The sequence below is a fragment of the Calliphora vicina genome, chromosome 4 (assembly GCF_958450345.1).
Source record: "Calliphora vicina chromosome 4, idCalVici1.1, whole genome shotgun sequence".
Classification (NCBI taxonomy): domain Eukaryota; kingdom Metazoa; phylum Arthropoda; class Insecta; order Diptera; family Calliphoridae; genus Calliphora; species Calliphora vicina.
The window spans coordinates 100900414-100919125 of NC_088783.1; the positions used below are offsets into that span (position 1 = coordinate 100900414).

An 18712-nucleotide genomic window follows, 5' to 3' on the forward strand; every position below is an offset into this window, starting at 1 on the left:
GACAGTTCGTAGATAGAGAACATGATATTTTTTACTGAACTTTTTTTGTCCAGTAAAAAATATCAACATAAAAATATATGTTTAAAACATATCGTTGCAAATATAAACAAAACTAAAAAGTGGAAAATTAATACAATTTACAAGTTTGCAAAGATAATATTGTTACGAAATTGTACTTGAATTCAAATATAACGATTTTAAGGGCTGATTTAAAAGTAGCATAATGCTTTCAAATAACAGTGCTGTAATAGCAAACTGTAACATATCTGTGGGCATTATTAAATAAAAGCTTTCAGTTGATTTGATCGTAAGTTGGCAACGCTGTATTCGAATTCGAATATTCAGTTAAAGAACATTGTAGAAAGTACACCACAGATGGCGTATGTATTAGTAAGATCTAGAATATTCTAATTTTGACAGTTAAAGAACGATCTAGAGTGCAGATGGCAGTGTTATAAATAGTGGCAAAGGTTGCAGTAGTGAGTGAGTTTATCAGAGACGCTTTTCGAATAAACATCAACTGAGTGCCTTAAAGTGTGTTGTGTTTTTCAAGTAAATTCGTGTACATTATAAATTGTGCCTGTATTTCTGAGAATTTATAAACGTGTATAAAAAACATTGAGTGGCTATTTAATTCTGTGGTTGTTGTACATTTTGAATAAATAAAGAGTTGTTACAATTTTTAAACTACTAAACGGCTTTTATTTGCAATCAAAAGTATCCGGTTTATTTAAAGGAAATAAACCAGCGTTTTAAAAAGGTTAAAACGTAACAATATGTAAAATAACACAAAACTAACGTTTTGAATTGATTTATAATAAAATACAACTTATTTTTACAAATTGTTGTTCGCGTACTTTTTTTTGTATTTTTTCAGATTCAGAGTAATTTATTTTTCCCTCTAAAATAAAGTTACTGGATATTTTTTACTGGAAAGTACGCGAACCCACCTAATGTATACGCCGAAAAAGGAATTTTATCTCTTCCTAGCAAATTATCATTTAGATGTCATAAATAAATTAAATTTGAAACAACTCACAGACTTTCCAGAAAGAGAATAATAAATAAAAAGCTATTTTTGTTGTATAACAAAATATATGTATAGATAAGAGAAAATTCAGAAGAAAATTTCGATACGAATAAGTGAAAAGAAAATATAAGACAAATGTTAGTTAAATTATAAAATTAATATAAAAAGGTCGTATCTCGTTTTTTTCTAAAAGTATTTTTTGATATATTACAGATTTTAAGTTTTTAGTTTTGGCTTTCACTTTCAAATTTTATTAAGTTTTTTCCTTCTTCTATCTAGCAATCATCTGTATATATCCGTCTTCAAATGATTTTTAAATTGAATGAAACAAACTAGATTTATTTTTTATTTTTTAAGGATTTTTATTTTTGGACACATGACATCATAATTAAAATAAACAAGATTTAATCAAAATATTTTTTTTTAAAGATTAGTAATACATTTGAAATATTGCAATTATGTTTGAAATCGAACAAAAAAGCTAAATAATTTATATTTTTAATAAATGTTGGCAACCATTTTGTTTTACAATAGACTAATGTAAATCAAATTTGAAATATTTATTAAATGCTGGTCATTATGGATTTGTAAACTAATTTAAGATTATTTTATTGTATTGCACACAGACTGTCAAAATTTAATATGTAAAAAAATGAAATAGTATTGATAAAGGAGCAGCAAATTCGTTGTAGACACTTAAAAATTTAATAAAAAGAAAACAATAATATCAAATAATGTATATATTTTGATAATGAGCACAAATAAAGTAATTAAGAGTAATAATAAATATCATTAATTAATTCACAATCATTGTTAATATTAAGGCACTAAAGTTAGGAGTTTTAAGTAAAAAAAAAAAATAATGAAAATTAACATAATATAGAGAAGTTGTAGATGTAGCAAAAGGTGGCTTCTCTTTAGTATTGGTACCAAGGTTGGCGACGGACCCATTGTAAGCGATTGGTGTGATCTGAACGGATCTTAATGCTAGCACCTTCAGCAGCACGCACAGTTTCTTTAACCTGGAATAATTTGAAATTGTCAAAATTGCGGAATTTTAAACTATGTATATGGATGTTTTGGATTGTTAGTAGTACTTACACTTTGCATTAGATTTTGGGCATTGCCTACCAACATTTCGGTAGCTTCACGATCTTCATCGGAACCTTGAGCACCCAACATAGTGGCTTTGACGGTGGATAGAATTTTCAATTGTGTACCAATAGTTGGTATACGTTCGCAAACTTGCAACAAGTTGGTACGAATTCGGCGATCTGTGCATTGGCGGGCCAATTCCTTGGCTAGACGTGTTACATCCTCGGAAGCTTCGGCAATTTTCTTCGCTGTGGCAATAAGTTCACGTTTACTTCCTCTAGAATCGGATTGCACCAAATCAGACAGGCGGGCCATCAAAATAGCCATTCGCTTTGCGGCGGCAATGATTTCGTTATCTTTGGAAGACCATTGACGTACTTCTTGATGGAGACCACGGGCAGCAATCTAATAAAAGAAAATTTTTAAGTTAAAATCCGTTTTACGGAAAAAACTTGGTACAGTAGGTTTGGAATACAATAACAACAACCAAAGATCAAAATTAAATTTTAATATGCTTCGATTGTTCTTACTCAAACCAAAAATCAAAGTTTTAAAAAGTCTCCTAAATGGATCAAATTATTTCTACAAACGTACCAAAATAGGTTGATTGGCATGAGGCATAGTACGGAACACGCCTTCGTCTTCATCGTCAGTTTCTGGCGGAGGTGGTCTTTGGGGAGCCAAACCTTCACGGGGTAGAGGTGGTCGTGGAGGAGCACGTTCGACTAAAACAAAGAGAAATTCACGTTAATATATTGAGAAAAGTAATATATTCTTCGAAATCAACTTACCATTTTGATTGGACAAGTGCATAGCACTGAATTCTGGAATTGGTGGTGGTGGCATATCGGGCAATGGTGGTGCTGGTGGAGCCATAGCAGTTCTCACGTCCCGCACATCCCCCAAAAGCTATCAAAATAACAAATACTAATATAATAATACTCTAATAACTAAATCAATTAATGTTTAATTACTTACTCTTTGGAATGAGTTTTTCCAGGCTTGAGCTGACGCTGGATCATTGATATTGGTAGCTACACGTTTAGCATCGCCTACCATGGCGGGCAAAGAACTTTCCAAACGGTTTGTAGCAGCATTTAGTTTGGCCGTGAATATCGGATCTTCTGAGTTATCAGCCTCCTGTTTTGCCACTAATAAGACACGATTGATCAAACGGGCAATATTCGAAGTGTTGTCTACCATTTTCTGGGGTTGTTTGGCATGAATGGCATCTTCACAGAGTTTTGCATACATTTGCATGTGTTCCTCGGAAGTTTTAATGAAATCGGCAGGATCAGTGGCTTGATCGCACAAAGTACGCATGCGCAAAACAGTATCGGCATATTGTTGTTTCAAATTTTGCAAGTGCTCATCGGCTGCCTTGCTGGCAGGGTAGTTCATGCGAATGCGACCAGCATTGATGAGTTGTGGTGTCATCGAGTCCACCTGAGTAGCTGAGGAGAGTAAAATTTCGGCAATTTTCTTATTGCCACAAGCACCACCAGCTGCCACCATACGAGAAGTTTTTGAGGCACGATCACTAAATGCTTGCAAGTTGTTGGATTTCTGGTTGAAATTCTGTTCTCGTCCAGGGGTTCCTTCGGGCAACATTACTGCATCTGTGAATTGTTTCAAAGGCGTACTAACATCCATAAAGTCTTGTACGATGCGATTTACTAGAGCATTTTGTACAGCTGCTTTCAGTTCGTGTAGTTTTTGTGTCAATTTCTTGGCAGCTTCTTTGGCTACCGGTGTGTTTCCGGCTGCCTGACGTTTTAAACGCTCTACTTCGTCACACAATTGCATGATCTCTGCCTTTTGGTGGCCAGGACAACCTTCAGCTACCTTACGACCTTCTTCTACAATTAAATTAACTGCACGTTCACCTAAACCTCCATCATTTACTTCAGGATTCTGCAACCATTTAACAGCCTGTTCCAAACGACCTTGAATGGTGTGGGCTGTTTGTTGTACTCCCGCTTTATCTACCCCAACGACGGCATTTTGAATTTGCGACTGCAAATCACCCAATTTCTCACGTATACTACGTGCCAAGGATTCAGCTTGGGGTGATGCTCCCTTACCATCTTGGCGCAATTCACACAGACTGTTGGCCATGGCGGTAATTTCATCAGCCAAACGACGTATGGGATACGAATCTTGAGGCAAACAGCGTTCAGAAATCTCATTGGCATTTTCGATGATTTGACGCAAAGCTTTTTCACCCACTCCGCCACGTAAGGCATAGGGATTGTTAAGCCAATCGTTGGCCAACTCAGCTTTGGTGTTGACAGCATTGTTAAGCTTCTTCAACACAGTCAAATTATCCAATTCACTAGTATCTTCGTCGTAGGTAGTCAGCTGGAGAACACGTATAATCTCTTGAATTTCATCACTCATACGCGAGGCCAAGTAGTTGCGATTCTCGGCTGCCTCCTCTACACCCTTACCCTGTTGCTCCACAATATGAATGTACACCTTCATGCTGCAAATGAGGATGGGAGCCAAAATCTTAACTTGCTCCAAACAACGCACCAATATTTCACTATGCACCTGATGAGTTAATTCCTTTTCACGTGCTCCAACTTCCCGAGAAACTTTGCTTAAGCACGGCGACAAGTCCTTAAGGAATTGCACTAAATCCTCCATGGTATTGATAACTTCGGCCACCGCCAGATAGTCCAATACGCGTTTACATTCCTGTATGATTTTCCTTACTTCGGATTCGTCAAAGCAGAGCAAAAGCGAAGAGGTGCCTTGCAGTATACCGCGGCTTCCTTCAATTAGCTTTTTGCGGGCAGTTCCTGAATATGGATCGGCACGCAACATATCTGAAGCTTCTTCAAGCAACTGCGAGGCAGTCTCAACGCGTTGCAATGCTGATGGCATATCTTGGCGTAGAATCTTGTCATCCGAACTGTTGATGGTATCACGACCAACCTTTACAAGATTGGTAACGGCAGCGGATACAACCTGTACCGGGCGGCTGAGATCTGGCATAGCGTTGCCATCTTCGGCTTCTTCGTGAAGAATAACTAAGCGAGATACCTGGGGTAAGTAAAGAATAAACATAATTAGTAAAACAAAATTTTCCTATATATCCAATGCGAAAAAATATGAGATTATGTAATATGTAAGGTGATCGGCCCGGTTTTTAATAACCGGTTATAAACGGTTTATTGGTAAGGTCGGTTTCGGTTTTTTTTGAAAAGCTCAAATTTCGAATATCGAAGAAACCGGGTTTTTCTCCTCGAATAGCCGGTTTTTTCTAAAAGTGTGTTTTTATGAGTTTTAAGGCCATTATTACAACTTGCCTTTATAGTTAAAGGTAACTTTAAGCAATAGAAAAAGGTACCCCTAATGTTAACTTTAACTATAAAGGCATGTTGTAATAATGGCCCTTAGTGTATTAAAAACTTTATAAAATATTCAAAATCCAAAAAAATAAAAACGAATACTTCAACCATAGGTTAACATAGACACGAGACGGAATTGTCAAAAACCTAAGTCTGTTGTCAAAAACCTATCTCTTGCAACAACAAAATACATGCTAGACAATGTATTTTGTTGTTGTATCAGAAATATTATTTGTCGTATTTTTGTTTGACAAATGGGAGTGTCTCGTCTCTATGTATAATTCTCTATGACTTCAACTATTTTATAGAAAATAGATTATTTTAAAAAAAAACTAACGCAGTTGTTGACATTTGAAATTAAATTAAAGTCATAAAATATCAAAAATATCAACCACTAATTTTTAGAAAAAATGCAATTTTAATTTTAAAATGGGTTAAATTTTACCCGAAGACCTTATGTAGGATAAGAAAAACGGTAGTTCGAGTATAATGTTCAGCAAGTATGATGAAAAGAGACAGATATATATTAGAGCTACCAAAGATATGTTGTAGTGCTACCAAAACTCTGAAAAAATGTAACTTAATTGTGCGTAACAAAAGACCTTAAGTGCAAACAAGTTTATCGATTTTTTTTGCCAATTTGTTTTTCTAACAACCTAACGTAGTTGTTGACATTTGAAATTAAATAAAATTCATAAAATATCAAAAATATCAACCACTAAATTTTAGAAAAAATTAAATATTAATTTCAAAATGGGTCAAATTTGAACCGAAGACCTTGTGAAGTAATAAAGTATAATTATTTTAATCACTATTATTTTAATAAATAAAACATTTTTTCTTATTTTTCTTATTTCTAGGCGTTTTAATATTTTTCCAAGAAACCGGTTAACCGGTTATTATAAAAAAACCGAAGCCGGTTTATATTAAATTGCAAATTTTCGAAGAAACCGAAAACCGGTTTCTAAAAAATGTCGAAGTATCGATCACCCTAGTAATATGTTAAATATCTCCAATTGAACAATTCACCTCATCGGATTAATTCATACATTTTAAAACCTAAGATACATATGTAAGTCATTTAAGTACTATTGACTTTCGGATACTGATTTAAGACTTATGATCATAGATCCGGGGATACAACAACAAAATACATGGCAATACATTCTCATGAATTATATTTTTGACAGCAGACTTAGGTTTTGGCTCTCAGTACCTATCTATATGTCGCCTATGCTTATAACTTTCAAAAAATTTATGAGAAAATAAGCAGGTTGAAAAGGTCATCTGGGATTATTTATGTTTAGAGATAACCTTTGTAAGAGGAATCTTCTTTACAGGTTATCTATGTCAAAAATGGTTTATTAAAGATTTTGTTGTTTATTTAAATTTGAATATGTGCGGTTCTTTGATTCAATTTTGCTTTTTTAGTAAACAAAATAATATTTTTTTAAAATACTCAAAGATCTAAACAAACATAAATACATTTTTGGCATTAGATCAAAATCATAAAATTTTATAAACAACAGCCAGATCACCGTGGAAAAACTATAGTACATGAGACAAATTCAAATTAAACGATGAAAAAATCCTAACGTCGAGCTTTCATCACGATGATCTTTAAAATAAAATTTAATATTAGATTGTGGGTGTAGCACGATTAAAATCTTGACAGATGTTTTTTTTTTTTTTAAAGAAGATAGTTCAGTTGTTTTAGTGCTGTAAATCGGTGTTACTCATCCAAATTGTGATAGATGTTTTTTTTCATTGAGGTTTTTTGTGTGAAACTAAATTTTGTTATTAGTTACGCTTAAAATAAAAAATAAATGCTTTAATAAAAATCTAGATATAAACTTAAGAGTTCAAAATATGTATTTGCAACTCAAAGAAATTGAAAGAAAATATAAAATAGTATTTATTATATAGGGAGGTCAATAAATATTTGGTAATCAGAATGAAACTATTTTATTTTACGATTGCATTAATTTTTAATATTTAAACAATTTAATTTTAAAATCTAATAAAGAATTATTTATGCACAATTTTATATCAATAACAATAGTTCAATGAGACTTGTGGGCAATACATTGACTTTCGTGAGAGGCTTTATATGTTGGATAGTTTAAATTAAAGGGCGATCCTCATAAAACCCCTTTTTACATAACATTTATTTGTGGATAAGTTTATCTTGATGGAAGCATTTGATTAATGATTCTTAAATTTTTTTTTCGAGAGTACATGTTATATGGGGGCTAGGGTCAAAAGTGAACCGATTTCCAAAAAATGTTGTAATGTATTTTTGAAGTATTTGAAACTTCTGAAAATAACCTTATTTAACGTATTTATGAAATGATTTCAATAGGGTCTCTCTATTGGGTTCAAATTGTGATCTATAGTTTGATTACAAGGTTTACATGGACAGACGGATAAGCGGTCTCAGAAAAAGTTATCATATACATGTAAGAAAAACCAAATGATTCAGAAAAAAAACAACATTCCATTGCAGTTACTAACATTGAAAAATTTCATTTTTGTCAGACTAATCTATGTAAAATCTTAGCGACTTCGAAGCGATACGATTAATCCCAAGATTCGATATAATTTGTTGATTAAATAGACGATTGCACATCATTTAATTTTGAATCCAGTTATGTTAGACCCCTTTCACACTAGGCACTTTAGTTGCGCAAGTCTCTTGTGTTTGTAGATGCCAGAGGTAATGTCGGGTTAAGGGGAAGAAAATTTTGCATGCTGTTTTGTTGTTGGGCAAGAGACTTGCGCAACTAAATTGCCTTTCATCGGCTGTCGATAAAAGAAAGGAAAGCACTTGTTTTCTTTCTGGAGCAACAGGCTTCCCATTCTTGGACGAAAGCTCATAACCTTCGTATTCATATCCTTCTGCTGAGTCATCAGCGGTGCCTAAACGGCAACGTTCAGAGGAGGAAGCGACAGCCAAGATCCAGCAACCGGGACCTAAAAGGCCCAAAGCGGCACAAAGATCTTTAGCTAAATCCTTTAGTGAGATTGTCAGAGACAATCTCGTTGGGGCGGTTATAGATCGAAGTGCTAATAACGGATCCATATCTCAATGAAATTGGGTTATGGTGAAACAAAAAATGATGAATGCTGTCGCATCATTGGGCGAAGTATGGCCGGGATCTAGGCTTGAGTTGGTATCGTTTAGTGAGATACCCCGAAAGCCCAGATCCATAGCTAAAATTCCAGCTGAGCCATCAGCCCGGAGGAGATCTTGGTCATAATGAAGAAGAAGAGGAGACGGTGTCCCACCTATTCTGTCAATGCCGGCTCTGATAAACCTGAGGGAACGCATCCTCGGAATTCCATTTCTACCATGCTTAGATGAGCTATCAAGGATGAGTCTTAGACGAATCTACTCCTTCATCAGAGAATCTGGTTGGTTTAGCCTGGAAACAACGGACGTATAATAAATACCCAGCTGATCCTGTAATAGTATCAGTTTTGAATGGACTCAAGTGAGCTGCTTTAAGAGTGGCTGCCCATGGAACCTAACCTAACCTTTCTGGAATATTCAGACTTAACTATTCTTTATGATGGAGTAATTATAATTATTTTGGAACGCGTTTAATGCAGAAACAATTCTTAAAATGTTTATCAAAACTTATTGCTTTTGGTGTAGTTAATAACTTCTTTCGTTTTATATTGAAGATTCTCGGTGATCGCACTAATCGAGTGGTTTTCCTACTCTATTCCTATATACATATTTTTCTAAACATCTAACACTATCTATTCTTTTGCAGATATACATATAACAGCAAATGAGGCAAAATATGAATGATTCCTTAATCCGGTTAAATGTGAATGGGGTAGTGCTCAGAGCAAGCAAGACTAAATTTAAAGGAATTATAAAGTTTTGGATATTCTGGACATGAGAATAGAGTTTGTGTCCGCTGAATTAAATACATGTTTCAAGTGTCGAAAGTTGTGTGAAATTATAAATAGTTTTAGTACACAAATTACTATAGTTCTGCTCTAATAAATATGATAATCATTGCTGGTGGGATTGTAGCATGTCATACATTTAAAAAAATATGTAAATTATTACAGATTAGGTTCTCTAATCCCCATTAACAAGGAACACCAATGATTGGTATGATTTACATAAACAAAATCATCACCTATTATTGAAGGCTATAATAAAAACAATAGCTGAAACATTTTACACATAATTCGTTAACGTTTTTCTTTTAACCAGAAATAGTCAGATTAAAAGCTGACCAAATAAAAAGTTCAAATAAAAAAAACCGAATATGTATTTATATATTTTGTATTTTTGCCGTTTAATTAAGTGAGCAGGTGTTATTATTTTGGCAAGATCAATGTCGTTTGTACCTACGCTTTTTTTTGCATCTCCATGACGCTATCGTTCATTCATGGAATGCTAGAAAATAACTTCCAAAGTTATGATAATCATATTCAGTTTAATATTTCATTTTTAGCTGTAAATATAAGTTTGTAGAAATAAAGGTATGTAGGAGTTGCTAAAACCAAATCTAAAAGTGTGATATACATATTTTCATAAAGTTTTCAACTTAAAACAAATATACATAGATGCTTCCTGTATAAATTTTGTTTTTGTGTTGCAGATAGTGAAAAGAATATGTTCTTTAATTGAACAATTAGAGAATTTAACAATTAAATAGACAATTCGAACTACTTCACCCATCCACTCGTAATGCTCTTGACTGGCGAATTTAACATAAAACTATCGTTGCAATAGTGTCAATCAGATTTTTCTGTATTAGAATATGCTAGTCAAATCTGTTTGTTAAATATTTTAAATTTGTTGAATATTTAGACTAACAAATCGAATGTTCAGAAAGCCTTTAATGATTTCGCAGGTCATCGTGCTAAAAAATCACAAAGAAGTAGACAAAATTTTAATTTCTATGTTGATTTACCACTTCAAATTCCTCTAAACAATAATTCTGATTGAATTATGTTTCCTTTATTATTTCAATTAAAATTTAAACGCCATTTATCATGTGACATGCTGCATATAAGCGGCAAAAGTTTAAAAAAAACGTAAAATTATACAAAATTGCTACTGTATGTCAAAATTTAATTACACATTTTAATTGTCGTAGATTACAAAAAACAAAGAGCATATTAATCATTTTTATGCGAAGTGTCTGTTTACACTGTTTTTTTTGTGTTTGCAATAGGTGGGTTGTGAAATAAGTTTTGGACTAGTGTTTAAAATATGAAGAATTGTAGTTCAGAAGTTTCTAATTAAATTTCAGAATTTTATATTTGTGTTTCAGAAATGTCTAATTTTATTATCTATGAGATGAAGGAATCGTTTTAAACCCGAAAGAGGTTGTGATGGTTTTATTATTTTTGTTTTAAGTTTTGTTTAAAATTCCTTCAATTTGTTGACTAAATTCTGTTAAATTACTTGATATTTTTCAATTGGGCTGTATTTTGGAAATAATTAATCACACTATACTTAAAATAATGATATTTCAAATCGATCGCTTTGAAACCAATATATTTTCATCTATTTGTATTTCAGAATTTTCTATTTGTAGCTCAGAATTTCAGAAAACTTATATCAAAATTTCTAAAATACAACTGGAAAATTCTTTATAAATTCCCCATAAACCCACATTTATTATGGACTACTATTGGAATATTTTATATATATTTTTTTTTTATTAAAATATTTTGAAATACAATTAGAAAATTCAGAAATATGTATAGTATACATATATAAAGCGCTTCCTATCTAAAAATATAAATAAAACAAAGTAAATGTAAGATATCATCGACATTTTTTATTCGTTTGAAATGCCTCAATGTCCCATTATGTATAAAACATAACATTCCTGGGTTATATTGGCTGCGATTTGTGGCTTATTCCCGTAGGCCTGCGATTTCAGAAATCCCCATAAGATAAAGTCTAACGGTGGCCAGTTCAGATGCCCTCAAATCAATCGTGCGATTGTTCATTCAATTCAGGCCAAAAGAAGTTGGTAATCATCGACCTATTGCGCTCGCCGTTGACGGCGAAGTCCTGGCCAACGTCGTTTTCAAAGAAATATGGGCCAATGACCAGACCAAAATCCACACTAAACTGTAAATTTTTCGGAATGCATTAGATGCTCTTAAATCTCTTGTGGATTGGTAACGTCTCAAATTCGACAATATTGTTTGTGGACGTGCCCATTCATCTACAAATGGTAGGTCGATTATGGCGACCATTTTGGAAAAAAACAATTTAATAATTTGCACGTGTTGTACGCTATATCCGTCCATGGTGATGTGGCAAAACAAACCGAATAAATGACAGAACATTTGGCAAATTAGCTTCAACAATATGGTCGCTGTCAACTGGAAAAGTTCGTAAGTCCCTATTGGAAGACCCTTTATATATTACAAACTTCTGCAATACAATTGTAAATTGTGTATAACGGAGTTTTTAAAATTTCCCAGAAATTAGGCAAACTTTATATTATTTTTAAACAATGTTGATGTAACCTTAGTGCCTTTTTATAATGCAGAAATTGAAAGGCAGACATTTTTCTCATTTATCATTCAATCGCGAAATTAATAGACAGATAGAAATTTTTCGTTTCCTTTTTTCGTTCTATTTCGCTGTGTGAATATTTACATTGTTAAATGCATTTAAACCAATGATGTTCATTTCATTGTGCTTTCGCGCTGAGTAACAACACACATATTCTTATTCTCTTTAAAAGAGCGTAACAAATGTCTCATTTTTTCAGAAATTCATTAAGCATTGTTGTTGGTTGGTTTTTGGACGAAGCAAAGCAAACACACGCGTTTCAATTACAATTGAACACAAAACAACAAAGTCAGAAATAAATAAAAAAATTTAGAGAATTTCGGCCGTATAATGTGTATTCTTTTATTTCCTTAAAATTTAAATTATATTCATTTAATAAATCGGTTATATCTGGCAAAAATTCTAAATCTAAACATTCTTTATTTTGTTCTTATAAATTATGTTTGCTGGGTAGCTCTCTCACCAATACATCTTCATTTTTATTTTTGAACATCTCTGATTTAAACATTGATATGAGAAAAGAGAAACAAAAAGTGTCTAGTACAAGGCGTATTAACAAGTTGAGTGCGTCCCGGCAACAAATACAACAATGCAAAAACAACAGTAATTTCGTTTTTGTTAAAATGAGGAGTAAATGTCAAAATCAAGGCGAATTAAAATATTACTATGTTATTTACAATAACAAATCTAAACATAAACATAATTTGACAGAACACCTACACTTAACCACGGCGAAATAAGAAACCTTGTTAACCTTCGCTTTACCAAAGGTTTTTTATGTACGTGGTTTACCAATACCCAACCGGGTGATACTGCACTTCTATACATATATCCGATGAACAAAATTTTAAAAAATCGAAAAAACCTTATAAAAAGTTTAAAATGTTTTTATTAAATTATATAGAACTCTAAAATTTGTTCATTGAGTCTAAATTTTATTCAAATCGAAACAAAATGAAAAAAATGATTAAGCTAACAAAAACCGAGTGGTCACCCGGGTGGGTATTGGTAAAGCGAAGGTTAATACGCCTTGGTACAGATAGTCGCAAGGTGAATTTATAGAAGGTGACCTTAGAAGAACAGCTGATTATTTCTTTTATTCAGTTGCTTAGACAATTGAACTGTCAATTCACTATTGGTTGTTGTGGTGAAAAATACAACAAACCCAAAAGCAAAAACAACAACAGGTAGATAAGTTCACTTATCTTTTAACAAAAACAAAGTAGCTGTTGTTTTTGTACATGTTGTATTTGTTGCTAATTTATACAAGTTCAAGGCGTATTAACAAGGTGAGTGCTTAAAATCAGCTGTTTCTTAATACGCTGTGGTTTAATGTACATCTTCTGTCAAACTATGTTCTAGCCAAAAAGCGAAAAAAAAGTTTTTATATATAAATATCTACATATTCCAAACTTATTAACAAAATATTTATTTTTTACATAAATAAGTAAAGCCCTCACCAAGGCGTATTTACCAAGGTGATAGCAGTGGCGAATTGAAATAAATACAGGCGAATTCACTAATTTGTTTTATATGGAGTTTGACATAAATGCGTACCGGCGAATATATTTTACATTATCGCGTGCTATTTCTATAATCAGCTGATGACACCTTATTAAATGCACTTTGGCCCTCACCAAAGTAAATTAATAAAGTAGACTCAGTAGAACAGCTGACTATTTTTTTTACTTTGGTCTGAACTGTCAATTCACTTGTGGTTGTTGTGGCGAAAAATACAACAAGCCCAAAAGCAAAAACAACAACAGGCAACTTTGACAGCTCAGACCTTAAACCAAAAACAAAATTGCTTGTGGTTTTTGTAAATGTTGTATTTGTTGTAGTACTGTCGCTACTTTATTAATTTACTTTGGCCCTCACTATTCAATTATCTACAATATATTTAGTTTTAATACATATTTGTTTAATTTTTCATTTTTGTTTTTTGACATTTGTTGTTTTTGTATAACTGCCACCACCTTGTATGAATTCGCCTTGGAAAGTCGTGTACTACACACTCTACCTCTGCAATCCCTCGCCAACAAACTTCGTATGTCTACCTTTCAATTTCTGAATTGTAAAAGGAGACTTACCAAGGAATATTCCCTAATTCGATTCAACAATTAAAACTAAATAACAATGCAATGGCATTTTTCGTTACAAAACTATACAGACTTTGAAATCGAATTATGGAACTTTATTTTGAAACTTTTGTTTTTAGCTGCAAAATTTCAGCAACAACTTACGTACTCGTACATAAGTATTCCTAACATATTCATTTAATTATACAATTATTCACTTATAAACATTAATTTATAAATAAATTTCAAAACGTAAAATAATAATTAATGAAAAGCAAAAAAAACTTACCTGTTGAGCTACAGGATCTAAAATGCTTTCAATTGTTTTTGTGTGAAACACTGGCATTTTTCCAAATGAAAATTTCTTAATTTAAATAAAAATAGTTGTGTATTTGTGTAGTTTTCTTTTGCTTCCAATTAAAAAATAAATAATTTTGCTAAAAAAGGTAGAAACAAAAACAAAAATAACAGATTAATTAACAAATATGATAAAATGTTTGTTTTATTGAATTTATTTCATTTAAAATATAAGGTATAGTTGTTGTTATTGTTGCAGCAGCACGATCATCGTCATCGTTTATTTAAATTTGTTTTGTTTTTTAAATTTTTTTTTAACACATCACAGTTTTTAATAATTTTTAAACATATTTAGGAATCTTGTTTTTTAGTTTAAACTCAAAAATTATGTCAGCTGTTTTGCATTGTTGAGGGAATAAACAAATTTGAGTATATAATTATTTATTTATAATGTTTTTATTGTTGCTTTATTAATATTTTCACTTAATGATCATTGGTTTTTATAGCTCGAGTAGGTTATTGTTGAAATCATTAATTCGTATACAACATTTTTATTAATAGATTGATTTCATCAATTGATTTTATTTTCAATAATTATTTCGAATGCAATCTATTGTTTTGTTTTCAATTTATTTGTTTATTTGCTTTTAAAATTCTTTATATGGATATTGCTTTTATTAATTTCAATTAGAAATTATGATTCTATATTAAAATGTATCATAAATTAAAACAGAATTTACACAATTTCATGGCTCAATAAACACTTTACGTTTTTCATGTACTTTTTTTTAAACAATTTATCGTTTCTTTATTAATAAAAATTATTAAGAACAGAGCTTTCACAATAACGTGGAATATTTTTTAAAAATTATTTTGAATTCACAAAGAAATCTCATCTGTATATTTTTAAAAAAAATATAGTTTTTGACTAAATGATATATAAGTTGATTATTAAATCACAAATTGTTTGATGTTACCGCTGTATTGTAAACTTTGACAATGACTTAATTTTTTATAACATTTATCTTATAAAAACTTTTAGTTTTGTTTTAAATAAATTTAAAAATTCCAAAATAGTTTTACGCCCATTCCTTGACTAATTATAACAAAAACACAACCAAATACGTAAATATAAATATATAGAATGTACTGTCTGGCTAGAGTCTAAGTACTAAATAAGTACATTATTTGTACCCGCAAAGAGTCATTGCAATAAATTGATGAATCAACAATAATTTTGTTATTAAATGAACAACAACTAAATACCTACTATACATATGGGCAATTCCACGAGAATCGCTACCACGACTGAAAACACAAAAACATATTTAAATAAAAACAATCTTTGGATGATTTTATAATAAATAAAATTTAATATCGTACGTGACATACCGTACGTTACAGATTTTTCTCTTATAATAAAACAATATATATTCTGTAAATATATGTATACAAAAACTAAAAAAGTGAATGGAAAATATACATTCGGTTTCTATAAACAATTTGACAATAGCAAAAAAGCAATCAGAGTCCAATTCATTTCATACTACATGCTAATTGGGAGCCTACTTTTCACCGCAATTATAGCCTAAAACACACCTAAATCATTAAAAAATAAAATATATTCAGTTTTAACTATTATTATTGCACTTTCGATGGTTTTTGTTTTTTCAGTCGTGGTAGTCATTCTCGTGGAATTGCCCATATATATTTATTCTTACATTTTATGTCATCACAACAAACTAAAACAAAAAGCTTAAAAATAAACAAATTATGAAAATAGATGACTAGTCTTTGCCAATGTAGACAAACAAATGGACGGACTGGCAGACAGACAGTAAGACAACAATAGAATAGAAGACGCCACAAAGACCTAATCGTTTTATATGAATTTAATAAATTTTAACATAAGATACATCAGATTAATGTTCTAACCATAGATAAATACATAGAAAGGAAACTTTGCTGTCAGAAATGTATGTATCTCGTCATAAACCTAAATGGTGAGAATATATTAGTAAAAAACTACAATACTCGTATGAGTAGTTTTTGCTTGGGATGTTTTTTTTCCTAGTTTCCGATCTATGCCTATTTCTCTATGGTTCTAACATGTTTAGAAGTTTCATATGGATCACACGGTATGTACATGTGGAAAAATGTACCCAAAACACATGCAATACATACCGTGTGACCCACCTATTATCCAATTTCTTTATAGTTATATATGTATGTAAGTATATCAAATAAAACTTTTGTCAGAATATTATAATCCAGAAAATAGAAGATTACCGCCGAAAGTGTTACCACAATCGGACAAAATATCCTGCAAATAGAGAAGCTCAGATTTTGCTATATTTCGCCAAATATTCAATTGTTCGAAAGTTGATTAAAACTCATACATATCGCTACCTTAAATGCAAACGGACGTAACTACACTTATTTTACAGGAAAAGCTAAAATCGTTATAAAATCAATAATAATAAAGTATTCTTGGCAAATTTTTGCGTTTGGATTTATTTAATAAAGTTGTCATTTGTTGATCGCAGGGGTCTAAAAATTTGATAAAAAGAACAATAATCAATCAAAAACACGATTTTGAATTTTTTGTGAAGTTACGTCCGTTTGCATTTAAGGTGACGATATATTGATCACATTTGTTTATTTATTGTGGTTTATTGCTCTTAAAAAAATTATGTAAGATCAATTAAATATGTGCCGAAAATGTTGCTTATTGTTTACAACAAAAAAATTAGAACAATGTGAATGCACAAACAATTCAAAATATTCTATAAAGAATTCCAATATTTTAATTTTACTATTTTCTTATATTTTTGCAAAATCTTGTTGAATATTAATTAAACAACGTTAATACGAATAAAGTCCGTTATTTCCAATAATATAAAACAATTGTGGATGGCATGCACGCGAAATAAAATTATATCAATTTAATTTATTTATACAATCAATAGAGGCCGATGATATTAGATAACATCTATCAAAGCGTTGAAACAAATACTTACGAGTGTATTATTCAACAATCATATATGTACAAGTATTGAACTAATTAAAATTCATAACAGTGCAATTGTTTCCAACTAAGTTTAAGACACAAATATAGAGATGAATTAATAATAATAATAATAATAATATCTAAGTAGTCTTAATAACACAGAAAATCATAATTTACTATGAGCTTAATACATTTAAGAAATTATTTGTACAATATTTAATATATCGAGGGACTATATTCAAAAACCTCTATTTTTGATTTTCACGAAAATGACTATTTGATGGTAAAATATTTAGGAAAACAGCCCTCATGGTGTGAATTTCATAACAAACATATTTTTTTTTACTGTTTTATTTGCATTTTTGTTATTTCTCTATCTTATACAATTAATTTTTTCCGAATGCAAAACCCACTTTTCATCTTTTCAAATAATTAATTTTCAAAAATTTTTTATGAAATAATTTCTTCTTGCAATTCTATTTTATACCCTTCACCTTGGTGAGAAGGGTATATATAAATTTGTCATTTCGTTTGTAATTTCCACAATATAATTTTCCGACCCTATAAAGTATATACATATATTCTGGATCCTTATAGATAGCAGAGTCGATAAGCCATGACCGTCTGTCTGTCTGTTGAAATCAAATTTCTGAAGACCCCAGATATCTTTGGGATCCAAATCTACAATAATTCCGTCGGACATGCTTGCGAGAAGTTTCCTATTTAAAATCACCAAAAAAAATTTTAAAAACCAAAAAATTATTTTTTATAATTTAAAAAAAAAATTAAAACAATTCGAAATATTTTTTCCAAAAAATGAAAATAACAACTGGAAAAAGAATTAATTTTGTTTACCTAAAAATTATTTAAAATTTGTATTTTGAAGTAAATTTGGTGAAGGGTATATAAGATTCGGCACAGCCGAAAGAATATAGCTCTCTTCCTTGTTTCTTACTAGTTTTTGCGTGTTGAACATGAATTTTATATTTTTCAATAACTTATCAAAATAGCGAATGCCGATTTGAAATGAATTACCATGAAAATATTTACCTTTTTGTTTTTGGAAAATATAATTTAATTTTATTAAATTGCAAAATCCTCTATCTTATCATTTTCATACATACACATTGAATATTTTGAGAAGAAAAACCTAAAAATTTGGGAAGAAAAATCTATCTATCATAAAGTCCACAATAATGCTAAAATGTTGCACTAAATATTGCAACCAATTATATGTGAGATTCAGTAGCTGCTCTAAAAAAAATATTGTAGAATACC

At 31.0% G+C, this 18712-nt stretch overlaps 1 protein-coding gene across 1 annotated transcript in view; it reads right to left on the reverse strand.

The window, feature by feature from the left end:
- Positions 1-1367: 1367 nt before the first annotated feature.
- Positions 1368-18712, reverse strand: part of Vinc (vinculin) — a 31239-nt gene continuing 13894 nt past the window's right edge. The window contains exons 2-7 of the mRNA XM_065510359.1: positions 14417-14564; positions 3104-5173; positions 2917-3034; positions 2720-2850; positions 2132-2530; positions 1368-2052 (exon numbers count right to left, since the gene is read on the reverse strand). Coding sequence (XP_065366431.1) covers positions 1948-2052; positions 2132-2530; positions 2720-2850; positions 2917-3034; positions 3104-5173; positions 14417-14473 — 2880 coding nt within the window. The 5' untranslated portion in view covers positions 14474-14564 and the 3' untranslated portion in view covers positions 1368-1947. The remainder of the gene's footprint in view (positions 2053-2131; positions 2531-2719; positions 2851-2916; positions 3035-3103; positions 5174-14416; positions 14565-18712) is intronic.